At 38.5% G+C, this 26,117-nt stretch overlaps 8 protein-coding genes across 8 annotated transcripts; 3 read left to right on the top strand and 5 right to left on the bottom strand.

The window, feature by feature from the left end:
• Positions 1 to 1,957: 1,957 nt before the first annotated feature.
• On the top strand, positions 1,958 to 3,734 carry L201_007645 (uncharacterized protein; the record flags this gene model as incomplete). Its single annotated transcript, XM_066223351.1, has 9 exons — positions 1,958 to 2,034; positions 2,101 to 2,200; positions 2,282 to 2,319; positions 2,412 to 2,532; positions 2,613 to 2,759; positions 2,838 to 2,864; positions 2,925 to 3,236; positions 3,349 to 3,474; positions 3,564 to 3,734. 9 exons carry the CDS (start codon positions 1,958 to 1,960, stop codon positions 3,732 to 3,734), a joined length of 1,119 nt encoding a protein of 372 aa, XP_066079448.1.
• A 966-nt stretch (positions 3,735 to 4,700) lies between these two features.
• Positions 4,701 to 8,379, bottom strand: L201_007644 (uncharacterized protein; the record flags this gene model as incomplete). Its single annotated transcript, XM_066223350.1, has 9 exons — positions 4,701 to 4,783; positions 4,853 to 5,006; positions 5,063 to 5,184; positions 5,246 to 6,106; positions 6,162 to 7,153; positions 7,207 to 7,405; positions 7,466 to 7,688; positions 7,754 to 7,891; positions 8,242 to 8,379. 9 exons carry the CDS (start codon positions 8,377 to 8,379, stop codon positions 4,701 to 4,703), a joined length of 2,910 nt encoding a protein of 969 aa, XP_066079447.1.
• Positions 8,380 to 10,335: 1,956 nt separating this feature from the next.
• On the bottom strand, positions 10,336 to 12,615 carry L201_007643 (uncharacterized protein; the record flags this gene model as incomplete). Its single annotated transcript, XM_066223349.1, has 2 exons — positions 10,336 to 10,512; positions 10,573 to 12,615. The coding sequence occupies 2 exons, from the start codon at positions 12,613 to 12,615 to the stop codon at positions 10,336 to 10,338; spliced, it is 2,220 nt and encodes a 739-aa protein (XP_066079446.1).
• Positions 12,616 to 13,406: 791 nt separating this feature from the next.
• Positions 13,407 to 14,372, top strand: L201_007642 (iron donor protein CyaY; the record flags this gene model as incomplete). Its single annotated transcript, XM_066223348.1, has 3 exons — positions 13,407 to 13,642; positions 13,786 to 13,909; positions 14,115 to 14,372. The coding sequence occupies 3 exons, from the start codon at positions 13,407 to 13,409 to the stop codon at positions 14,370 to 14,372; spliced, it is 618 nt and encodes a 205-aa protein (XP_066079445.1).
• Positions 14,373 to 14,826: 454 nt separating this feature from the next.
• On the bottom strand, positions 14,827 to 17,268 carry L201_007641 (uncharacterized protein; the record flags this gene model as incomplete). Its single annotated transcript, XM_066223347.1, has 6 exons — positions 14,827 to 14,915; positions 14,980 to 15,052; positions 15,139 to 15,182; positions 15,269 to 15,290; positions 15,353 to 15,412; positions 15,481 to 17,268. 6 exons carry the CDS (start codon positions 17,266 to 17,268, stop codon positions 14,827 to 14,829), a joined length of 2,076 nt encoding a protein of 691 aa, XP_066079444.1.
• A 2,048-nt stretch (positions 17,269 to 19,316) lies between these two features.
• Positions 19,317 to 20,349, top strand: L201_007640 (uncharacterized protein; the record flags this gene model as incomplete). Its single annotated transcript, XM_066223346.1, has 3 exons — positions 19,317 to 19,439; positions 19,539 to 19,658; positions 19,744 to 20,349. The coding sequence occupies 3 exons, from the start codon at positions 19,317 to 19,319 to the stop codon at positions 20,347 to 20,349; spliced, it is 849 nt and encodes a 282-aa protein (XP_066079443.1).
• A 356-nt stretch (positions 20,350 to 20,705) lies between these two features.
• On the bottom strand, positions 20,706 to 22,715 carry L201_007639 (uncharacterized protein; the record flags this gene model as incomplete). The annotated part of the gene is made up of 3 exons (XM_066223345.1): positions 20,706 to 21,041; positions 21,185 to 22,258; positions 22,392 to 22,715. 3 exons carry the CDS (start codon positions 22,713 to 22,715, stop codon positions 20,706 to 20,708), a joined length of 1,734 nt encoding a protein of 577 aa, XP_066079442.1.
• Positions 22,716 to 23,120: 405 nt separating this feature from the next.
• Positions 23,121 to 25,969, bottom strand: L201_007638 (uncharacterized protein; the record flags this gene model as incomplete). Its single annotated transcript, XM_066223344.1, has 10 exons — positions 23,121 to 23,197; positions 23,269 to 23,458; positions 23,530 to 23,859; positions 23,919 to 24,122; positions 24,173 to 24,316; positions 24,393 to 24,550; positions 24,620 to 25,070; positions 25,159 to 25,266; positions 25,399 to 25,484; positions 25,903 to 25,969. The coding sequence occupies 10 exons, from the start codon at positions 25,967 to 25,969 to the stop codon at positions 23,121 to 23,123; spliced, it is 1,815 nt and encodes a 604-aa protein (XP_066079441.1).
• Positions 25,970 to 26,117: the final 148 nt, after the last annotated feature.

Below are 26,117 nucleotides of genomic sequence, written 5' to 3'. Positions count from 1 at the left end.
TTTCATGTCGAGACCCAATTTTCAAGTATTCAACGGCGGGTTCAAAGTGCCTTATCAGTAACTTAATATTCGCTATCAGTTACTTAAACACTTAAACTCCACCCTTTGATTACGATAGAACCCCCGAACTGTCAAAATTTCCCTTTGAAATCTTAGCTTTTCGTACCTTCACATCATTTTACACATCATTTTACTTGAAGTATGCTTTCCCTTGATGACTACATATTCCGGTGCAACTTGACAAGAATTCTTTCATCAAGAGATTGATGATGACTAATCTGTCATGAACGCAGACTGGTCGTGCAAGTAAGAGTCGAAAAACTCCCGGTCGCCAATCTCGCTTAGCTGGAGCTGCACTGCATCAAGATTTGTCGGATCCTCATTTACCACCCTCACCCTTTATACGATTCTGGATCTGCAGTTGATCTCGGGTAATGGGATTGTACCTTTGTATAGTTTTGACAAGGAAACTCCGACAAGCCGGGTACCGATGAGCTCAAATTTACAAGAATCATTCGATCTGAAGCAAGTAAATCTTACTACAGTATCTTACTTGACTCGTCGAAGAATATTCATTTTACAAGCCAAGTGCACTACGAATACTGGAATCAGAATTGTTTCAGCTTTTAAGCATACCAAGGTCATCCCACATACACCTCACTGAAAGGACTTTGTGGCTTTCAAGTAGTGATTTGTGTGCTCTTTGAAACTTGTTTCACCACTTCTTCAATCTGAAAGATTACTCAGAATAGTCAATCCACTACATGCATACGTGCGTAGGTTGTTCCAGAAATGAACCCTGCTGAAATATCGAACGCGAGTTGCCGTAATGGACTACATAGAATTCAACAAAATCAACCTTTGAACTCAATTCACTCTTCAAGGCATGCCGTAATGATTCGATTTTTTAGCTCAAAAAGATCTCGAACTTTAAATTGAATTGGAAAACGGATTTTTTCTTTGGATTTTTCTTTGAATTGAGGCATAAGGGTAAGAAATGGGAATCCAATGACAACTATCCTTTTACCTTCCAGAGGAAGAAATAATCTTACTTTGCTGTAGCCAAACTTACTTTCTTTTACTCTTCTTCCATTAGCGAGAAAGAAATCCTTCGGAAGTCTGAATCCTTACCTCACAGGGAGATAAGGACAAGGTGATAAATAGTCTCAAGGCGCAGCGCACAGCCAAATTTAATTCTATGCGTCAGTAAAATGGATACCAGCAAATTAGCTTTTCGGATAATTACGGATTTCTCGCTCATCGTAGATCCCCTAATCATTCAGATAAAGTTTATGAGTACCTCGGTACATCATACCAATATTAGTGAAGGTAACTAACTAACCGTAACTAACCGCTTCAAGATGAAAAAATAAATCAAAGTTCAGGTCCAAGGGGTTATAGTTGGATTCAATTGAAAGTTCAAGGATGAAGAACCTCTTCCCCTTTTTCGCATTTTCGCTAACTCAAGATAAAACTACCTTCAAATGCAAATGTAGGAGAATCTCGCTCCAATGAATTATATTGTAGTATAGTAATTCATCGTTTAAGCTCTTTTTAGTATGAACAGGAGATGATATATAGATAGACTACTCAAGAACACCCATTCAATTTGAATATCCTCCTTGAGACATTTATCTGAATCCTTCTCTTCATTCATCATACATATTCACTCCAATAATTTAGCTTGTTTAGTCAAAAGGTGTCTCACTGAATTTGGTCAAGTTAATTCATCAACGTAAATTAGTGTCCATTATAAACAAAATCTGATCGATTCAACTCTACCTATCATTCAAGTTTTCAGGCTGGTCTCGACCTAGTTACTCAGCTTGAGAGCATCAATCACAAGAACAAGCTTTTGGAATATAACCTTGAAGGTGAATTCCCTCATTTTACTTGGATTTGATATTCACATTTGTCGTTCAAGAATATAGAGAGAAAAGTGTTGATAGAAATCAAAATGTCATCAATTGAGGATATCGCAAAACAGCAAGTTATCAGTAATCATGGTTCTCACCTTTCACCTTTGATACTCGGGTAAGTGAACAAGAACGAACATTGATCACATATCCTCAAGATGCTAATCGTATCGTATGATTGCAGTATGGGAGTAGATGCATTACTTTTAGGGTGTGCACTCAATCAATTTTTCCGCTGGTGGAATGTATCTAAAACTGAAGCCACTCATATACGTTTTCTTATCGTATGTTGCAACTCATTCCTATCTGTTTTCTGTAAACCCTGAAGCAACATTGTTACTGATGACACCTTCATTGCGATATAGTACTTGGCAACATTTGGAGGGATTGTAGGAACAATTTTGTAAGTATATTTTACTCTTTGATGACGGTTATATCAACAACTCGATGAAGTCGTTTACTAACGATCTTTCTTACGTTACTTCGCCAATATAGTACTTGGGCAACAACATTACATATGTTCTCATACAATTATGGATCGTATTCACAGTTTATAAAATGTGATTGGATTGCATGGTATGGTTTAATTGATCCATTAACTAAAATTAGTATTCAAGTGAGTCGATCACAATCTGGTCAAATAGGATGTTTACTCCTCAATGCTAACGATATAAGCTGTGATTACTTAATATTCAGACTTTCTATGCAGAAAGAGCATGGAGAATAAATAAAAGAAATCCATGGATCTTAATTTCAATTGGTACTTGCCTTTGTGGTTCTGTGACTGGTTCAGTTGGTTACGCTTTCATAACCAGAACCAGAACCATGAATGATTTCGATACTGTTAGTACTACTATGCTCTTCTCAATTGTTTATGGACCAATTTTTCGCTGACAACCTCATTTTGATCATGTTAAATAGAAAGCAAATGCATTTTTCTATCTTTGGGTAAGTTTATCTACCAGTTACAATGAGAAGACCAACGAGCTAATTTTCAATGACATATAGCCTGGAGCATGTATCTCAGCAGATTTAATAATCACATCGACTATAATGTATGGTCTTTATAAATCGAAATCAGGAATCACTCAAACAGATAGATTAGTTAAAAGATTAATGAAAATTTCATTAGAATCACAAATTCCACCTACTCTAGTTGCATTATTATTTTTTTTACAATTTGCTGCAGATTCAATGTCAAGTATCGTACAATTTATTGCAATTATACATCCAAAAGTTTATTTAGTTGGTTGTTTAGCAATTTTAAATTCTAGACAAGATTTAAGAGATGATAGAAAAACTAGTTTGGTTCATGCTTCTGTAAGTTCAAGCTTTTACCCTGTTATAAACACTTTCTCCCTTTTCCAGATTAGATTAAAAAGTCTGAAACTCAGCTTACAAATGAATGATTAACTGGGGGAAAATAATATAGCATGGAAGTGGTTCAAACAACTCTTCTTCTTCTTCGTCATATGGTACATCAAGTTCATCTTCTAAAAATTTACAAAAGTTACAATCAAGTGGTGGTATAACAATTGAAACTGAAACTTATATTTGCGTGAGTTTTTTTTTTATTTAAAATATGACAAATGTCTTGTGTGTGAAACTTTTTTTTTTTGGCTAAAACAAAGCTTTTGTGTAATATAGTCCGATGGAGGTTTATCGATCCCTCAACCAGGATTAAATCGATCTTGGTCAGATGTGAAAATCTTAACTTCAACAGATTCAAACGATATACATGCAGATGTAGATGCTATTGCTTTAGCAGAAACTGGTGTTTTAGGTACTCCATTAGAATATGAAGTTAAATTACAGTAAATCATTATTCACAGAATAATGAGTGGAACAGGGTTCCTTCCATCTTTGAAAGATCTTAAAAATATGTGTACATAAAGAAAAAAGGATAAATAAACAGGTAATAATAATAAATATCGACAAGTAACAGAATTTAATATACTATAAACGTTTGAGACGATTTTCGTGATTCTGTACTTGTTCTCGGTCGGTAATACTACTTAGACATATGTACAATTAATTATAAGATGATTCCGTAGACATAATATAGTCACTACATTCTTTCAAACCCGTAACAACATATATACATACATACATGCATTCATTTAATGATACTCTAGATAGCTACTGAAAACATGAGACGTTTTATGCAAGTTCCTGCACGGTCTGTGTGTATGTACCCCGATTGGCTGACACAGAAACCTTTGATCATTACTTCATCATCAATAAATACATATCGCATATGCCAAATACTAATATTGAGTTGAGGGATATATATGTACATGTAAGAAGTGACGACTAGGTAAAAAAGAAAAGAAAAAAAGTATATTGAACCAGGTCTTATGGGAAGAAGACAAGAAATACAACGATGTGGACATAACATGAGACGAGAGGCATATATGGACGATGAATGATGAAACTTCTAGTTGATTCCGATGGAAAGAGCGAGCTAATGAATGAGGAGAGGGGAGTTATATAACAAGAACGGAAGATAATGACAACAAACAGCATGGAAGAGAAACTGATTTACAAATTCTGGAAATGATTGAAACGATTGAAAACCCTGATGATTGTTATATTCTATAATGTATGATATGAATTGTTTGATTGGTTGTTGATTGCAATAACGGAATACCAACGGAATTACACGAAGTGCGAAATGGTTGATGTTGAGAAAATGAAAATGAAAGTGAGGAGGGTGGAATATGAGATAGACGGTGAGGGTGGAATACGGCAATGTTGATGGTTAGATATGTACATGGGAATGATTTAAGTTAACCTAAGACTGGTATTCCCAGAATCGGCCAACTTCCTTCTAAGAGCTTCAAGCCTTGTTCGGATAGGGATGAGCACTACAGCAATACAACCTATGATCAGATGCACTGCTCGGCGTATTCTTACAGACTAATTCGCAAACTCACACTTCTCATAAGTAGCTTTATCATCATCCCTGATTCTACCATTTTCATACACACCTTCATCCAGTAATACTTGTAAGAGCCACAAGGAGGTTTCATATCCTTGTTCAGCAGTGATTAGATCGCCTTGAAGTTCAGCTACTGCAGCTTGACGAGACTGTGATTGTCGTATGATGTTAGCTTAGACCTGGCGAGAATGGTAACTTAGCTTACCATATCTCTAGCTTTGTCGTGCACGAGCCAATCTGGGAAAAGCATATTATCTCCTGATCTAGATTTTGCCCATTCAATCTTTTCGAAAATTTCATTGAATCTTGAACGAAGCCATTGACCCACTATAGCAATCGATCAGTCAACTGCTTACATATATGACCACGCGAAATGATGATAACTTACTCTCATTGAGCTCAGGGCTGGCTTCCCTCTCGTCCCTATCTCTCCAATATCTTTTGACTTTATCCATAGCATGAACAATGAAAGTCAAGGATCTCATATATAACACGACAGCATCGTTGGCAGCAGCTTCTTGTTGCCGTAAAATCCAGACTTCAGAATTCATTGAACCGGAAGACGATTTCCTCCTGTTAGACGCTTGTATTTGAGCTTGAGAGCTGAATGGCGGTGTGGTACCGGTTAAACTTGATGGGGTAGGAGTTGGTGTGGATGCATTTCTTGCTGTATTGGCAATTGAGGCTTGTGCTAACAATCTTTCGTCCGCTAACTCAAACAAGACGAATGCTTTTCTTGCTATATCTTCTACAGATCGAAGTAGTTCGTCCTCTGCAGGGTCGATATCACTTGTCCTCAATATCGTTGGTCTTCTCTTGACAGTCGCTCTGGCAATAGCTGTAGCGGCTGTATTGGCAGAGTTTCCTATCATGCGCAAAGCTGTATTGGTGATTGCACGAGCCAAAGCACCAGTTTGAAGCGAGGAAGGGGATACACCGAATCGAGATGCTGCATCTTGCCCATAAGAAGGTTGATTTGAAGGCGGAAACATATTTAGAGATTGAGGTATCGAAGGTGGTCTTGTCAACCCTGGACTAGCGCTTTGCCTAGCTCCTACCGGTATCGAGAAAGGTGGAGTTGATCCCATAGCGAAAGGCGGTGAATACGATATTGGCATTATAGCGGTATCTGATGGCTTTGGGTTAGGACTGATGGGTTTGAAGGCAGATACTGGTCGAGTAACAACGCTAGCTCGTGTGCTCCGTCGTCGGATAATGGCCGTTGGTTTCTTCGAAGCTTGGTCAAGTTCTGTATTCCCATAAGTCGTCAATATATGCCTCGCAGACCAAGAGCCAGGACTCACCATCAGCTAAAGCATTGATCTCCACATTTTGCTTCTCTACCACAACATAATCGGTACCGACGACTGATTCACTACTATCAAGAGCACTTTCTTCTTTGGCATCATGCCTCATGGTGAGGGGAGGTGTAGCCGCTAAAGGTGAACCTTCGCTTATGCCCCTTGTAGCAGTTCGAGGCACAGCAGGGGGTCCACTGTATGGGGGAGTAAGCGGTACAGCATCCTCTAAACTACCTTGTTCCCGCTCTCTCGTAGAGACTCGTCTTTGGGCAGCAGTAATGATTGGTCTAGGATTGGCACGAGCAGTATTGGTGGGAGGCGCGACAAGGGGAGGTTCTTCTTTCTGAGGCGGATCGTCACTGACGTAATATTTAGGTTCAGATCGGCGTATAGGCGTTTGACGAGCAGGAGGTGGTGTAGAAGTGGGGGATACCGTTAATGGTAAAGAACCTTGTCGGCGTGGCCGTGGAGCAGGTTGAGGATTTAGTGCAGCATCGATCGACAATGGTTGAGGAACTTTATGAGTAAGACTTAACCTTTCTTTTGATTTCTCAACACTAGCCACCATCTCTTTGATACGAGTATCACTTGATTCCAATTGTGCTGAACTATCGGTTGAAGCTTCCAAGCTGGTCGTGGGTTCCTCTTCCGTGCTTTCTGATAGATGCGTTTCCCAAACAGTGGACGAGAAGAACTCCTCGAAACCTATACGATTTGCAGGTTTTCGTTTGAGCAGGGACCGTATAAGGGCTTTGATATCCGGTGACACGGGTGTTGGTGGTGGTGTCGATTCTTTCCTTTCTGAAGGGGGAGCCTCATCAGGGAACTTTATTCGATCTTCACCCCGTTCTATACGCTTGAGTAGTTCAACGTGATTATTGGCTCGGAAAGGTGGACGTCCGACAGACATTTCGAAAAGAACAGCACCAACTGACCAAAGATCGGCAGTAGCATCGTATTTCTCATATCGCAAGATTTCCGGGGCCATGTATAAACTGTTGATAACTATCAGTTTCTGACCAAACAGAGCATGAGTGTTTCAACTCACGGTGAACCACACAGCGTCTCTGCCATAGCAGTAGCAGGCAAGATTCTAGCAAATCCGAAATCGGCTACTTTGAGAACAGGTATCCCGTATGGATGCCCCTCCGCAACTTCAGTTTCCGTAGCAGGCTGAAGAAGAAGATTTTGCGGCTTGATATCACGATGCATGAGATCCTGCGCTCGAAGAAACTTGATTGCTTGAGCTAATAGGAAGGGTAAGTTATGATAAAACTCAGAGAAGGGGGAGCTTCTAAACAGCTTACCTAGTTGACCCAAAAATGATCTTGTTACTTTCTCATCTAATCCGCCAGTATTGGGATGAGGCCAAAATATCTTTCCGTCTTCTTTCCTTTCAAGATGAGATAAGCTTGATCCTGGTTTAGGTACAAAGTCAAGTGTTTCTAATCGACCTCGATTCTTAATGTATATCGAAAGGTCGGAACCGGAACAAAATTCCATCACCAGGTAGATATGAGTGTCGTTTTTCTGCAAAGGAAAGGTTGATTAGTCAATGATGAGATACGAAGTGGAGATTGAAGGGAGAAACTCACGAAACAGTCTTCTAAAGCAACGATATTTCGATGATGTATCACTTTGAGGATATTAATCTCACTTTCCAAGTTTTCAAGCAGTTTAGTGGTGAGTTTCTGTCTTGATACAGCTTTGATAGCTATTGGAACTTTACTCTTCTGCTTGAGATTGTGCGTCATGATGTGACAGAGCAATAGCAGTAAGAAGATAATTGATGTTTCGAAGTAGGATGACGAGGCGACGATGAAGAATGATATTTAGATACGGGTAGATGAGTTGTCGTAATTCATAGGTTTGAGAATCAAGTAAAAGAAAAAAGGATATCATCAGCCGTGGACAAGCTTTAAGCTTTAGTAATCTGGAACTGAAACAAAAGGGTTTATCTCCATCCGAATGAGTCGATTAAAAGTTTCGACTTTTCCATGAAGGAGTATTCAAATGATGAAAAGAAGATCAGGAAGAAGGAAGAGCGACCTTAGCTAAAGAGGCAGTTTGGAGGAAGACTTACGGATCTATAACCTTTATATACAGTAGCAAAACTACCTCTTCCAATTTCATTACCAACTACATAATTCCCTATACGTTCTTTATGCGTTCTATGACTACTTTCACCTCTTGTATTACTTTGCGAATTTGAATCTGGCATTTTGAACCGATCAGACTGATTCTTTGATTCTAGGAAGTCAAGACAAAGGATGAAGACTATAGTATATTGATGAATATATACGCAATGAAGTGAATTCAAGCTGTGTATACACAGCCAACTTTAGGTAGTATGTGAAAGTGGAGGAAAAAGAAGAGTAAGGGGTAGAATGACGGATTCAAGGAACAAGAACAAATATTGAAAGAGGTCTGAGCTTGATTTAAGAGGATCGAAGGGTGAGACTGTGATTTAGGGTAAAGATGGTAGTTGAGGACTATGTATTCAGAATGTTGATGGCCTTGAAGGCCTCAAGATCATGATCACGTCTGTATCCTATAGTGATCTTAAACCCCTTCAACGACTAAATAGTAGATATCTGTGTTGTAATATCAATGTTGATCAGAATAAACGTGAAGTCGATGATGAAGTGGGAAGTAACCAGATAAGAGGGCGCAAGTGGTTATCCGATCAGGTTGAACCAGTTGATAGGAAGTGATGAGTGGTGTATTCAAGATCCTTTAGTAATTGACCCGATAAGCGGTTGATTGATATATATGAGACATATATAGTTGTATGAGCCAGGTTGCGAGTGTTGTGTCAGGTGTTGATTGTATCACAAAGGATCGGAAGTCAAGAGAATGTGATCAAGTGATGAATAAGACAATCACAAAGGTAAGATGTGATTGTAGCGTGTATACTGAAGAGCTTAGATAAGTTTGCTGTTTGTATTGTTGAGATAGGTCCGTTGTAAGAGCGATACTACGAAGAGTGGCGTGATCGTTGAATTGTTGAGTATCTGATTGTTGATAAGATGATTACTAAGCTGTCCGTTGATCGTTATTCAAAGACTATCTAGAAAGTATAGTAATCTAACTATGATATACCGATGAAAGAGATTGTTATAGCATACCATAGATGCCTTGTATGATTGTACTGTATTATAATTCAAATGATAACAAGGAGAGTCAGAAGGACTACTACGATGATAGCTAATGATGACTGAATGACGCGTATACACTGTACAACTAACGATAACAAATACTGTTATTGGCAACTAACTTAGTGGACTATGACCGGGCTGTATGATTACCCGCGACACCTCGATTACAGTCAACCAAAACAAATAACCGGAACCGGAAGGGTACAAGTACTCGATATTCAATATTCTTATCTATTGTCAAGCTGTTACTATTACTATTACACACAGGGGAGACTGCCTGCTTTGTAGTTTGAGGTGTGCAAACAGAGTCACTGCCAACACTTCAATCAACCCTTCATTCAATGAGAATGGTGATAAGTGACGTGCGATAATGCTTTTCGCGCTGCTTGATTAATATCGTATGATCACGAACGATCAGCCAAGATTAAAATCTTATTCTACCTCTTCCGCCGCACGGTAAATACAGATAAATAAAGTTCCGATTCAAGTAACATAACGTTCTTCTTTGGAATTCTGGGAATTACGATATTCACTACGCGGGGAAATCAAGATCACGAGGATAAAGATAAAATACAGCAAAAATACTACGATTTACTGTATTTACCTCTTTGGTTGATAAGGTTGCACTTCTTTTTGTACATCTATCTCGATCCAGCTTGCACTATGCTCCCTCAACCGCCTGACATTGGTATGACTCGCTTCGAAATACAGCTGAACTTACTCAATAACGCGATGATTGGATAGTAAGAACGACGTGATAAGGCGCTAATCAACCAGTATCAGAGATGAAAATGGCGTGATAAGGCTCCATATCAAGCGGATGGGGGAATGGGGGATTGCGATCGGGATGTTCGCGATCAATTCTCAGGTACAATCAGACAGTAGCATTCAGCTCCGTTACGCCATTTCCCAATTCATTCCAAGTTTATGTGTAATTATGAGTAGTATCATTAGCATAAAAGACACTCCAACGTATACTATTCGACCACCAAATTTTACCAAACGACCATGTTAGGAAGTTATACTTTGACTATAATACCGTTCTTGACACAATCCATGATCTTTTCCAGGTTGGACTTATCGAAAATTTCTGTATCCGACCGATATTTTGGTTCTTCCTTTTGTTCTTCAGTAAGTTTGATGTTGTGCATTTGCTGATCAAGTAAGCGAATGATGTTTGCGGATAAATTCGCAGTCTAGCGATACTGTTAGCTGATTCTCATTCTTCTGAAAAGTCACCATTCATCATCACTTACCGTCATAAAAGCTTCTGATGCCTGTATTGATGGTTCTTCGCTGACTTCTGGCTCAGCGTGGGGATTACCCTTCCTTTCAGCATTCGTATCTTTGGACTCATTACGCTCATTATCCATCTTAAGCAACTCATCTCCATTCACGAGATGACCATCATTCTCACTCGCTTCCCCTTCAATGCTCTGTCCTACATTGCCTTCCGCCACTTGATTTCCGCCTTCATTCTGCTGCTGATGCTCTGGCTCTGATAATTGTGATCGTGCTGGTTCTTGTCGATTAACACCTAAATCTTGTGCTAAATCACCAACAACACTCCTCAATCTTTCAATCTCTTCTCTTAAATCACTCATCTCATCCCTGATAGAAGGTATAACGACATTACCTCTCAACATTTGTGCATTAGATCTCAATGGCGGTGTGGGTAGAGAAGAAATGTCTGTCGATGCTGTTGTTGAGGTCATTGAAAAACTGCGATCAACAAAATTATGATTATGTGGAGTAGAATTTAAAGCTGGAGGTGATAAAGGTGAGAATAAATCAGTGATTGGATATCTTCCGATCGAAGATGGTGGTGGCGAAGACAATTCATCATTGTTGATCATGCGAGAAGAGTTTGAAGCTATATTACCATTAGTTGTGAGTCCAACATTATCGCCATGTTGTTCCTCTTGATCAGGTACTTCTTGACGTTCCTCCATATCGAGATACTCTGACTGATTTGGTGTTTCCGCACTCATATAATCTGGACCTGGACCCGGGTCGGATCTGTACTCTTGGGCCTGAGTGAGGGTTTGTGAAGGATATTGATACGAAGAGGATGTTGATAACTCGATTGGGTTCATTCCGAAAAAATCAGGAAACAAAGTTGATAATTGATTTCTAACGTATGACATCCAAACTTCATCTTGATCTTGTGATAAACCAATTTCGTATCTAATTCTAGCTTCTTCCTCAGCAGTTAATTCATCAATCGTACCAATTTCACCTTGTTCTCCACTCTCCTCTAGATTATCCACCATTTCTGATGTATGTTCGATGACTGATGAACCCTCTTCAATTGCGACAGTATCTATAATTTCATCACTTGGACGGTCATTATCGTTAACATTGTGCTGAGGCTGAGATATATTTTCCTGATCTTGGTTCTCAAGGCGTTGTTGTTGAAAAGCATATTGCATAGTACCTGATATCTTCCTTCCTTGTTTTACAGGTTGTCGATGTATGTGTACTGAAGGCTGTCTTTCTTTAGGTCTTAGAGTTATTTCATGAGGTTTTGGATTAGGCAAATCAGACGTTGAACTTGATCTTGCTCCAGTAAGGTGGATGTCTTTGTCATTATCCAAATTCGATACTGCTCTAGGATGGTTAAGTGACGCGATCCATCCTTTAGGTCTTCGATTAGGTATTGGATATCGTTGAATAGTTGTTTTCGGCTTGATGGTTTGGGCCGACTTCGAAGTTTTAGTTGGTCTAGTGAGAGGCTCACCATTGTGTTCATGTGGTATTGTAGGTCGATCAGATTCGCTGAGGGTAGAAGGAAATATAACTTGCTTGTCGTCGGAAATATGTGGTGTAGGTAAATTTGAATCATTGTCGGTTACGTTAGAAAGACTAATCAAGTGGTTGGTGTCTGGATGGTTTGTAAACGATTCATCTTGTTCCTTCAGCATAGACATCTCTTCTGTTGGTGAAAGTAAACCATCGATGTGATCTTCATCCTCTTGGTCATCTTTACAGATTCTTCTATTATCTTCATTGGTATTAGATTCTGTTTGATTGAGTTGATCGATGTTGAAAGCATGTTCACTTTGCTTCTGTTTTGCTTCCAACTTCCCATCTTCGTCAATGTTTCTGATGCCATCTTCTAGTTCTTTGGTAGCTTGTTCTTGTTGATCTTCTAGTAATTTGACAAAAACATCTTCTCTTGACATCATTTGAATTGTTTCCTGTGCTTTAGGTGGTGAAGGGGGAATGGGTGGTGTAGAAGGAGAAGAAGAATGTTCTTTCCGTAAAAGTGGAGTTGGTAATTGGGTTAATCTCGACATAACTCATTCATACCTTATTGATGATTTAGCAAATGGTTAACGACCAATTGAAGAAAGCAGGATCGCCTTGAAGATTTCAAGATATGAAAGGACCATAATATGCTTGGGTTGTTCTCAGTCCTGCATTATAGAGGATGAAACTTGGCGATTATGTTTGTTTACGCGTCTCCATAACAAGATGGTCAAAGCTCGACTCTCTCATATGTACAAATGCTGTTTTATGTGTATTCGAACCGGTCTGTGTATTGTTTATAACACCTGTGCTCACTGCGAACAAGTGTGTGTGTGTATGTGTGTGTTGAGTGTATATATATATACTTCATCTCCCCGTTCAATATGCCTCCAGTTCCCTTACAAACGTACCACCGAAATATTTTCTGCAATACAATGGATGATTACTAGTCATACAAAAACAATAGTTCTGCGAGTATGCATCGTCGACATGCTAAGAAAATGTTATAGAGCAATGAAATGAAATGCTTCATGTTCGAATTGCCACATGCTACATAAGCACATACCTCTAATCTTCGGCAAAGGGTAGTCAGGGACGGATAACCAGATATTCTTCGTTCATTCATGCCTTTCGCAAAAATCGATGATGTGATGAATTATGATATTACGATTTAGCTTATTCGACAGCTTCGTTCAATCTTATTCTCATGCTATACATTGTTAACGAGATCCGAATCTGAAAAAATAAGACAGCATAATCCATCGTCTTCCTCGACGATATAATCACACAGTTTTACGTATTCAAGTTGAATCTCATTTGTGGAATACAACGATACAACATGTCAATTTCCGCTGCTCGTTCAACACGGCTCCTGAAGTCTATACACTCACAACAAGCGATAATCAATAAGCGTATTCAGACTACTTCGCCTCTTCATACTATCTCGACTTTTTCAAAATCATCTCAGCAGCATAAACGTCTTCCGTCGTCGCCTTCAGCATCAACAAATATAAATGGATTTAGACAATTCGCGAGCTCAAGTAGTAAACGTCAAGTTGAACAAGGTGAGAAAACGTAAGTGTTATGTTAATGTCGAGTCGGGTCACGATACAACTGTCACAGATCGATATCATATTCAATACAGACCGAGAAGAATATCAAAACAATATTATGATATGACAGCTAACATATCATTAATTTAATCATGTATATAGTAGTGAAACAACTTTATCACCAGAAGAATACGAAAAAATATCAGAAAGAGATATGGATTTATTACATGAGAATTTGGAAATATACGTTGAACAATATGGACCAAATGATTGGGAAGTTGAATATAGTGTGAGTTTTGTATCATAATTGGATATATTCAGTAAATGAAGCTGAATCGTTCCATTCATATGATACATCATTATTCCACTCCTCTTCATACCTATTCGAAAAAAAAATTTAAAAAATACACCTCAAATCATCTTCACCATAATCAAAATATCATCTTATCTCGCTTTACACATCAATCTACCTAATGCAAACGAAAAATATATAGTCCGGAGTAATGACATTAAAATTACCACCTCACGGAACATATGTAATAAATAAACAACCACCAAATTTACAAATTTGGATATCATCACCTGTTTCAGGTCCATCGAGATTTGATTTTAAACAAAATCAAGGTGGTTGGGTACATCATCGTAATGATGATATAAAATTAGGTAAACTGTTAGAGGAAGAATTGAGAGGTTTATTAGAGAAACAAGGGAATAAAGGTGGATCGGAAGAATGGGAAGGTACTGGTTTATGATATCAATATATAAGGAAAATCCGGTATGTAAGACATTCTATATCAAATGTATGTATATTATGTCAATGATAGGCGGACGATACTGTAAATCTCACCAAGCTCAATTCACTCAGATGTCTCAATATTGCTCCTCATTATCGATCAATTCGATACAAACTCTATATTCAAGATCAAGATAATGTATACAGTAAATCCACCTTTGTGGCTTTCCAACTTCAACTATTTATCATATACTGGAACCTAGCTAATTAACCTAATATCCTTGATGTCAATCAAGGAAAAAAACTAATATACAACTTCGGTCTCGCTTTTTCAAGAAATGGTGAAATGGAATCGAAAAAATACTATGTATGCTACAAATTCGAAACTACCCTTTTAGAACACAAAGAAAATTGATTTCGAAAAGAAATTTTAGCCTGTAACTACTCCAGCATGTTCTAAGTTGGACAATGGTTTACCGTATCATAGCGTTGGGGCTGTGCAAATCTGGATCGTATTGATGTAAAGGTTGTTGGACTTGAGTGGTGCGCCGGCGAACCCTTTCTACAAGCTACGGATCAGCGATTTCGGAAGTTTTGATCGTGTAGCTAAAAGTCTAGTGACTTACGTTCACGAGGAGGAGCTATAGCTTTGCAGGGTTGAGATTTCTCGATATGTTGGTCAAGTTTATCCTTCCGACTCTGAAAGATGACAAATCATCACCATGAGTACTGTCACTCACGATAAAGGCGTATCGCCTCATCAACACGCACGCGAAGATACTCACGAAAGCTTTCTCACAACCAGGGCATTGGTAAGGTGTTTCTCCAGCTAAATTTGCGTCACCACGCATATCAGCTCATCTTTCGGTGACGAGGGTGGGATATGCATCCGGACGATAAAGGCGATGCACTTACTATGCTTTGACCTGGCATGACGCTATCAAACGCAACAATCGAGGTTAGTGAACCAACGTAGAACTTGTATTCTGATAAACATACCTCAAGGTCATTCCTTCTGGTGAAAGGCTCACTACATTCGGGACATAAGAAGCGAAGTTTCTTCAAGCACACATAATCGAGCGATCAGCCATTTTTATGAAAGCTTGTGAATAAAAATAACAACTTACACCTGCACTAGTAGCCAGCTTATTCTCCATTCTAGTACGTCTTGATGTACTAGATGAACCAGTTGAAGGTCTTTTACATGTCCTTGATTTACCTCGTCTTCGGTTAGGTTCAGACCCCGGTCTAGCCAGGGAGAAGGAAGGTCGAAAAGGGACTCGGGTGAGCAGATCTGCTGGAATTGAGCTACTCGGGGAGAATGATAACGTGGGTTGTGGAAGTGGATTGTCAGTGTAAGTAGGACTTGAGAATGGCATATAAATATCGCTTGAGGATATAGGCTCGGTACATGAGTGCTCTTCGACAGTTGATTGATCGGAACTGGGGAAGAGTTGAGCTGTGATAGAGATGTTTGCTTGTTCCGGAAGATTCAACATCCCGAAAGCAAAAGTGTTTTGCTCGTCACTTCGGATTCCATCCCTTCTTTGAGCTTGTTTATCTGACAACCCAAATTTCCGATTTTGAGGTTGAAGTTGTGGCAAAAGAGTTTCGCATTGAAGTGTATAATTACTTACTCCCGAATATTCAGTTGATTTGGGCGTTCTGAGACAAGTAGCTGACTCTTTCGATGTTGAGACTTTTGGTGGATCTGCAGGTGGTAACGTGAAAGCTGTAGGTTCGGGAATTGGTAAAAGTCTTGGTTTACCTTCCACTCTCGAATAGTCATTACACGGTAATGGTCTTTGTTCAGGTGGTATCCAACCATTAACCCTAGGTGGAGTAGGGAGTCTCCTTTTCGGTTTAGAAACTTTGCAAGTCATCATTTCCAAAGAAGGACGAACCACGAATGTAGGAGATGTTGGTATTGGAATGTAAGGAGTAGTTGAAACAGGCGCAAAATTGGTTGAACTATCATACTGAGCTAACGTGAAAAGATGTGGAGAACGTGTATTGTGATTTCCAGCTTGCTGACGAGAGAATGTCCGAGGTCGGCAAGAATGATCGGTTGGCGAGGACGTCGATTGCCAGGTTGGCTGTTTACACTGAAAGTCGTTTGAAGTCGCAGCTGAATATGGGGGGAGATTATACACCTCAGAAGTTGGAGTTGTTGAGGCTCTAAATCCTGAATCACCGCACAAGAACATTGCAGAAGCGGATGACTGAGCTGTGTAGGTAGAAGGTGGGTTATTATAGGATGCGTGATTTGGCGTATAAGAATGATAAGTATGACCTGCTGCTGTACCAGCCACTGTATATGATCGATGGCCAAATGCTAGTGGCTGTTCTGTTTGATTCCAACACATTTCTCCATTCCGCAAGTTCAATCCTTGTAGTCTACCTTCTATACTTGTTATAGGCCATGTGTGTGCTCTTGACATCGTTTGAATTGCTCGTACATCCGGCAAGGCTTGAGAGCTTCTTGGATCGATAGGAGTTTGATTATTATTCGCCACTTCTTCAGTGCAAGTAAGATTAGTCGTGTTTGGGGGATAAGACGAACTCGAAATTGTTGTTCCAGATGGACTTTGTGACCAAGCACAAGTATTGTCACTTGGAATTGGGTAAGTCGTAGATACAGGTGAAGAATAAGCTGGTTCGAGTGGCGATACTTGTCTATTGTCGTGATCAAAATCCATTATCGAGGGATAGGGGTATTGACCTTGATGAGCTTGCTGATAATTTGACTTTACGAGTAGCTGAAGAGGTGGATATTGTTCAGATGAATATGCATTGTGATGTGAAATCGGACTATCATGACAGACTGCCTCTTTAAGGATTATCTGCTGTTGAGAATAAGGCGAGGTTTCAAAGGGATAATAGAAGGATCGGTAGGATGTTGTTGAGCTTGACATTGTGACTTGTATTTGGCTCCTTTCCGTTAATCGATAATCGTTAATGATGATCAGTCTTGAAGATGAGACCTGAAGGGGCGTGTGATGAAAGCTGGAGGGCGGTGGGGAAGTCGTATGGAGAATGCCTTTAACGTCAATAACTGCAACGAGACAAAACAAATGTATAACGGGATCTACGATTGTCTGCTTTTGTTGATTCTTGTACTCTCGTGAGCTTCTTTCCCCATAAGCGCCGTGTAATCAAAAGGTGGGATATTAATAACGACAAACGATCAGAGGTTGTTCGATTGGAGACAAAGATGGTTATACGATGTGAAGTACCAAATTCGACTGAAGGTTATAGCTAGTTGTAAAATAGGTTCAGGTAAGTAACAAGAAACTAATGCGTATAAGGAATTGTGGAACAGAATAGAAGAAGGGGAAATGACCAATTGGATAAAATGTGGAAATTGTTGGCGTATCTTTATGATATACCACGAAAAGACCAAGCTTACTCTTACATTCTTCTGTAAATCTTCATACAGAAGAGAACAATAAGGCTCCGAGTAATAATCATTTTTTTGAATTCATTGATGGATTTATTTGTTTGTTTGTTTGTCTGTTTGATTGTTCATCCATGTTGTCTAAGACGAAGAATAACGTGATACATGGAGCAATAATGAATATTGAATATCGGCGCACATCCCAACCATCTTGATTTTGAAAACTCTGTTGAAATAGGCCTATCTCTCCACACATATTTAGTTTTGGGGTTTGGAGATATTTGTTGAATGATTTTCTATTCCTTTGAAGACCTATAACTTATAATTGTTGATGATGGTCGTTCAAGTATGATATCTTTCGGTTTAATTATTTACCGCCCCATCACCTTGAGCCTTCACCTGTGTTATTAGTAACTTGGTGGTGAGTAAAACGCTGATCTGTTTTCCAACATCTACCATCGATACCTTTTCGTGGATTTTGACTCTTTTTGTTATCGTCATTTGCTGATATTTTGATGGTTGTTCACGAAGTTTATATTGTATATTTGGCCGTGCCCGTATTTCCGGACCCTAAATCAATGATGAAAGAGCCACCGCATGATACCTAGTCACCCCCTCCTTTGCGCTTTGATAATGCTATCCCATCAAAATGATGGACAACGCATTGACCTTTGATAGTTTGGTCATACTGTGAATAGCGATAATACTCCTTTCTTCAATGAAAACAAACACGAAAGACTAAGATCCGGCTAGGAACAATCAACACAAAAGAGACAAAGAAGATAAATCAAGATTGGATACTACCTTTCGCCTAAACATGTTCGATCAGAATCAACCCATGGTCATACCTTAAGGTAATTCGGCTAAATTGTAGATACGAATTATGTCACTTTTCATTTCCGATGTGGTCGGGGTTTCATAGTAAGCTGAAATGTAACGATCTTGAAGAATATGCGTTGATTAAAACCTTGAGGAAAATTCTGGATCATCAAGGAAGGAAGATGAATGATCATAGTATAACTGACTTTCATCATAGATTTACGACGGCTGGTTACATAAGATAATTGACGTACTAGTAGTGCACTAGATTAGATCATATCACGTGTCGTTCGCTGCTTCGTATCTTTTCGGTAATCTCCCGGGAATCTTGCAGAGAAGCGGAATGGGAAGCGAATGTTAAACCGTTAATCTTATCGTCATGATGTAGACTCGATCACTTATTAGGGTGATATTCTATTCTATTTATGGCATCTCCATTCAGATAAGGTACCATAAGATGCATAGCCTCATTATTGTTGAACAGGGTAATGTACAAATCTGGAGTAGCAGAGTATATACTAAGTGCATATCGCTACCGATAATTGCGGTTCACAATCACCTTTAGACCGAGGCAGTTTAAAGTAAACAATGGACCTATATATAGGAGTACTTCATGAGCTTTCAACTCAGAAAAACCCTCACATCACATTGACAACAATATTAAATATAACCCATCTCTGAATTAAAGTACTCATACGAAATTCACTTTACTGTAGGAAACAAGACAAACTCAATCAACTCAGCATAATGGCTTTACTATTGATAGGTGCAGGTGTGAGAGCAGGTAGAAAAGCTTATAAAGCTTATGATGAGAGAAAACAAGAAAAGAAGTTACAAGAGCAGCAATCGACTCAAAGTGGGTCGAACCAGGTGAGTATAGGATTCATCTATAATTCCATTCATTACTGTATAGCAGATCGGAAAAAAGAAATTACAAATATTAACTCTGTACATTCCATCAATGAACAGTTAAATCAACATTCTTATCCATCTCAAAGCTCATCAGGATATTACAATATCGGTTCTCAATTGAATAACATTCCACAGGAATATAGAGATGAAAAGAAACAAAGAGAATATGAGGAAAATGTAAGTTTTGATTAACATATATCTGAGATAAAGTATGGACATAAAAAACTGACTTTTGCCGGCCACTTCGACTTGACCAATACAGCCATTCGATGCTCCACCATCATATAACAAGGCGATAGAAGCACCAAAGCATTCGAGAAAACCTGTACCTCCTTTAGATGGACAAAGAGAACTCGAACATGAATATGAATATGAACAAGCTCAACGCGAAAATAGATATACAGGTGGATTTAGACCATCATCCTCATCCTCATCTAATCCAGCAAACCATCAATCGACATCAGGATCACAATCACAACAATTAGGATTTGAAAGGGCAAGAAGATCGAATTCATCTTCATCTTCATCTTCATCTTCAGTTTCATCAGCATCATCTTTATCATCGAATAATATTCAACAACAATATCCAAGTTTAAGTAGATCAGAGAGGAAACAACTCAGAAGACAATTGAAACGTGAGAGAAAACAAGCTAAAAGAGAAATGAAAGCTCAATATAGATATGAAAGAGATAATTTGAGATATGGAAATATCATTCCAGAGAGAAATATTGGTATGGGTGGAGGTATGGGTATGGGTATGAGAAGTGGTCACGTAATGTCGGGTAGGGAGGGGATAGGAATGCCAATTGGAATGGGTATGAGAGGTGGCATGATGATGGGTCCAAGTAGAGGTAGAGGTAGATTCTAGATAATGAATTGAAAATATATAAATGTACATACTATTTAGTTTTTCCGAAGAATATTTTGTATTGATAACTGCTCGTTTGCTTTCCACCTACAATTATATTATAAATGTATACATATATAGTGAATTCCATCACAGAAGTGGTCATGATTCTGGATATTTCACTGCTTCAGTCAAGGATACATAATTAACATTCCTGGTCTCTATATTTACTCTATGATTATATTTTATTCTGTCAAATGGTAGTTTTATCACCTAATTTAATTTGGACTGATAATCACCTCTGAATACGTGATTTGACGAGGATTGAAAAGGCTTCATTTTCTTCAATTGTAATGATGGTAAATGGTACAAATTCATTACAAAACAGATAACATATCTTTAACATTTGTGAACTTTTCTCTTTCTTTGTTTTTGTTTAATAATTTAGCATTTTTAATTTCAGCTTGATCGATTTTTTTCCAATTTTCCAAATCAACTATTATACCACCTTGCTGTTTTGATTTAATCAATGATTCTGGCATACCTTTTAATGGTTTCGAATTTAATGGTCCACCTTGAGGTGTTGTTGATGATGAATTAGAGAAATGATCTTGTAATAATAAATCTGATAATAGATATGAATCATGCATTGTTGATGCTATTACTCCTACTGGTCCTCTTGCTGCCCATCCTGCTACGTATACACCGGGGATCTAAAGTATAAAGTAGACAGGAAGACGGCAAGGTTAGTAAAATCATAATGTTCGCACACGATTGATAGTGTAATAGATGAGGGGGGAAAGCTAAGTTTCCGCAATTATGCAATTGGTAATGATGATAAGAAGCTTTAACTCACGACAACACCTTGTTCATCAATCACTCTACCGTTAACATTTTTAACTCTACCTCTCTTTTCATCAAAAGGTAAAATCCAATCTTGTCCGTTATTTTCGCCTGATAAAGGTTCAGATCTATAACCTACAGATTCAATCATCATATCTGTTTTTTCTTTTAGTGTTTTTCCTGTTGATCTAGCCATGATTATATTTCCAGTAGGTATAGCTGATTGTTGTGATTGTGGTGGTTCAGGTGTATTTGTTATTGTTGAAGAGGAAGATAATAATTCATTTAAATTCCATTCTATTTCACCAACTTTATTACTACTAGAATCTTTTTCAATTGAAGGTAAAAAAGTTTTAGGTGATTTTAAAAAATCTAATTTAAATTCTTTTTCACCATTTCCATTTTTAATAGACTTATCCATTAAACTCAATAATCTTTTTTTCATTCTTTCATTACCAACAAAATCTTTAGCTTGATTCATTAATTCGGAATCTATACCATTATATTGTAAATTTGGAATTTGTAACATTTCTCTAAATTCTTTTGTTGTAAATGAAATTTGACCAGGACCTCTTCTACCAACTACATTAACTTTTTTAATTGTTGATTTACTTAATTCATTTAAAACTTTTTCACTTAAATCAGTTTTTTTCAAATCTTCAATTGGTTTTAATAATATTCTTGCAACATCTAAAGCAACATTTCCTTGACCAATTATATTAACTTCTTTTATACCTTTTAAATTTATAGGTAAATTTTCATAAGCTGGATGTGAATTATACCAACTTACTAAACCTAATGCAGGAAAAACATTTTCTAAAGGATTAGAAGATGAACTTGATCCGGAAACGTTTGATAAAGGATTTGATAATGATGCACCATAAGTTAAGATTAAATTTGAATAATAAGGTAATAAATCTTTAAATGATATTTTATTTGAATGTGGATATGTGTATGTTGATAATGCTGTCCTTGGTGTATCATTGATTTCAGAACTTGATGAAGAAGGTTGTGATGAAACTAAAACATTTCCAAAAAATTGAAATCTTGGATCATTTGATAATTCATCGAATTTATGTTGACAGTTCTATCAAGTACCGTGATGTTTAAAGTAGAGAAATATCATTAGTTTTTATACCAAGCATAACATTATCTCATATCAATAAACAGATACATTTAGGACATTAAGTGATGTTCTCAGTTGCTATTCGTTCACTCACCTTGACTTCAGGATGATCAGGTGCAACACCATATCTAACTAAACCGTAGGGAGTAGGTAATCTTTCATACATATGAACTTCAACATTTTCACCACTAGGGGTATTTATGGGTAACGAATTCAAGATTCTTGAAGCTGTATAAAATCCTGATGGACCTGATCCTATTATAGCTATCTTTAAAGGTTTATCTGAAGTTGCTGATGAAGACGAAGACGAAGATGCGTAATAACGATTGAACCGTATTGATGTATTCGTTATCAACGGCTTTCTAGCAAATGGCTGTGTAATCGATATTTTTCGAAACCTTGCTGGACGAGGTAACATCTTTGCTGATCTACAGTGTTTATGGTCCAGTGTAGATGTTGTGCAGAAACAAAAATCACATATATACCTCTTAACTTTCGAAGATATCTTTCTAGTCAATATCTCGATAACACCTCCACTTTCGCACTTGTAGTGCAATGTTCGGTCATATTCGGCTCGGCCTTGCAATCAGATTGTGCAAGATGTTTACTTACCATACAAAAGTATCCTACATCTTCATAAACAGGTTCACGACATTATGCATTTACGTCAAATACGTGCCAGCTCAATTGAAATCATGAGCCGTGATAAAGAACACATCACATTGTCTGCATATAATTCAACAATTTTAGATACAAATTTTAGATTTTAATATGGATAACTATTATGCGCATTAAGCTATTCATCGGGCTTAGGCCAATCCATTTAAGCAGCAGCAGCAGCTTGACCACCTTTAATAGCAGCTGAAGAGAATTCATGCCATCGAGGGTTGAATTGTACATCTAGTCGGAAAAACACCGCAGTTTTAGCTTCTACTCTGTCAAAATAAGATAAATATCAGATAGAAACTTACCTAAAGGTCTACCACCATACATGTAACCAGTGAATTTCTCACCAGCTGTCTGAGCTTCAGCTGTTTCTGAGAATTGAACAATACCTTCACCCTTTGATCTTCCAGCTTCGAATAGTACTTCGGCGACAGAGACATTACCAACAGTTTCGAAAAGTTCTACTAAATCTTCATTGGCTGTTGACCATGGTAGCTAAAATGGCAATACAATACGATCCCGTAAGTATATTCGCTGATATTGCAGAAAGCTCTAAATAGACTCACATTTCTAACTAAGATTTGTTGATTTGGTTCAGCAGGTTGAGGTTTTAATCCACTTCCTGCACCGTCTACAGCCATACCTTCACCGCCTTCTGGACCGTTGTAATCGGCATAGATGTTATCGTTGAAACTTCTACCAGCTTGGGCACCATATTGAGGGTTGAAACCCATTCCTCGACCTGCACCGCCAAATCCGCCACCGTAACCACCTGCTTGACCAGCAAATCCACCTCTGAATCCACCTCGGAAACCCATTCCTCCTCTTGGGGCAAATCCTCCTCGGAATCCACCTCGTCCTCTGGCTGCGCCGAAACCACCGTTGGCGAATTTATCCTGAAGAGTCAAATTAATATGCATCGTGGACATTCTTCATCAATCGTGAGTTAACTTACAGGTTTACATTCAAGGATATTACCGAACCAATCAAAGCCTTGGAACATTTCGATCGCAGCTCTAGCGTCTTCTGGATTAACGAAAACAACGGTACCGTTTCCTCGAGGATTTCCATCAGGGTGTAAGTTGATATCAGCTCTAATGACTTCACCTGCTTGTCGCATCAAGTCTTTAAGATCTTGCCAAGAGGCTTGAAGAGGGAGCTGTTCACCAGAGTCAATCCCAGGTCAAATCGATCGATGGATAGACTCACGTTGCCAACAAAGACGTTTCGGTTGGTTGGGTTAACTTGGAATACAGGAGCAGCATTACCCAAGAAAGTTCTAGCTTCACCAGTGGCAAGACCAATTTTACCGGGGATAGAAGGAGCACCGAATCGAGCAGTTTCTTCTCGATCCTATGGATATTAAACCAATAACGTATAAGCACACACCCTTTGGAGACAACGTATTGCAATGGTAGACGAAACTTACCTCTCTGATGAAAACGTTTCTACTCAAAAGGTATTTGTCGGAAAGTTCGGCTTTAGCCCGTTGAGCATCTTCTTGATTGGAAAATTCAACGATACCACAACCTTTAGATTGACCAGCAGGAGTGGTGAGGACTTCAGAGAAAACGACATTTCCTCCAGCTGTATATGATATGAATGAATCAGCTTCGGCCACGAGTCTGACACTACTTGATTATTTGTTTGACTTACATTGTGACATGAAATTTGATAAATCTTTGTAGGTAACATCATAAGCCAAGTTACCTACGTATAATCTATTCTCTCTTCTTGAGACTTTAGCATGAGCCTCAGCTTCTTCTTGAGGAGCATTCATTGGACCTCCGACTGATTGTTCACCATTTGGACCTGGACCTGAAGTTGGTCTGTTTGAAACGTAACCACCATGTCCACCACCATATCCATTGTTGTTGAAAGCACCAGTTAAACCTCTGCCACCTCTTGGAGCACCTCTACCTCTGTAACCTGATGATTGATATCTATCTGATCCAGATCGGTAATCTCGGTGGGATGATGATCGATAATCCCTATCCTGTTTATAATCACGATCTCGTGAGCGTGATCTAGAATGATGTCTGTGTCTTCGACTAGGTGATCTGGTTCGAGAACGAGACCTAGATCGAGAATATGATCGTCGTCGGTGCTATCCGAATTAGGAATGAGAAAATTCGTCAGTGCTGGATGCTCATAAGAAAAGAAAGCGAGATCTTTCATCATCGATACAACCCCACCTCAACGATCCACACACCATCTCCACCACCTCTCGTCCTCGCACCAGCACCGACCTCGTTATCACTACGGCTTACTTTTGAATCGATATCATCATTTCCATTTGTCTTCTATAGAAAACAAAGCAACATGATATGATTTCAAAGTATCGTCATCGTCATTCACACCTCAGCTCATCAACCTCTCTCTCTCTCCCAAAACTCAACAATGTGATAGATGTTGTTAAAAAGACGATAACTCACACTTCTATGACCTCTTTCATCATCTCTTGAACTTCTATGTCTATCTCTACTTCTTGATCTATCCCTGTCGTCTCTTCTAGATCCATCTACTTTAACCGAAAAAAGAAAATCCAGTAAATTCCATTAGCTACTTTATCCTTTCCTTTATAAACACTTCTCATTTCCAGCACCACCATCAAAACCACCACCACCAAAATATCGCATCCAACCCATTTTCAGTGTTTGAGCGAGACGACGAGTAAATGATGTGCTAGAACATGAAGAGTTTGGATGACTTGAAAGAAAGTTCGTGATATAAAGGTTTGAGTTATCTCTCCACTTCTCCACCACAACTACCAACCGCGAAATGATGTTCAGATCAAACGTCTGATCACTTCGATCATGGCTAAAATTCTCCCAAAAGGAGGTTTATATGTAAAGCAATGTTTAGAATAGTAAAGAAATCTAAGAACCACTCCTCTCTATCCAAACCAATAAAAAGAAAATCTAAAAACTATAACCCACATCTATCACCATTCCCACTTTCAGGAATGATAGCTTCATCAACTCTCATTTCTCTATCGTCTTCCATTTTGATTGATTACTGATTTGTTTCTGTTGGTTACCTAAGTGTTTGAGTGGTAAATATAAAGTAGAACAACGTGACTTTGTATTATATCAAAGATATCGATGAATGGTCCGACAAAGAAATAAAGAGGATCTGAAAGATGGTTAATCCA

The sequence above is a fragment of the Kwoniella dendrophila genome, chromosome 11 (assembly GCF_036810415.1).
Source record: "Kwoniella dendrophila CBS 6074 chromosome 11, complete sequence".
Lineage (NCBI taxonomy): Eukaryota > Fungi > Basidiomycota > Tremellomycetes > Tremellales > Cryptococcaceae > Kwoniella > Kwoniella dendrophila.
This window is presented reverse-complemented; position numbering and strand designations above follow the sequence as displayed.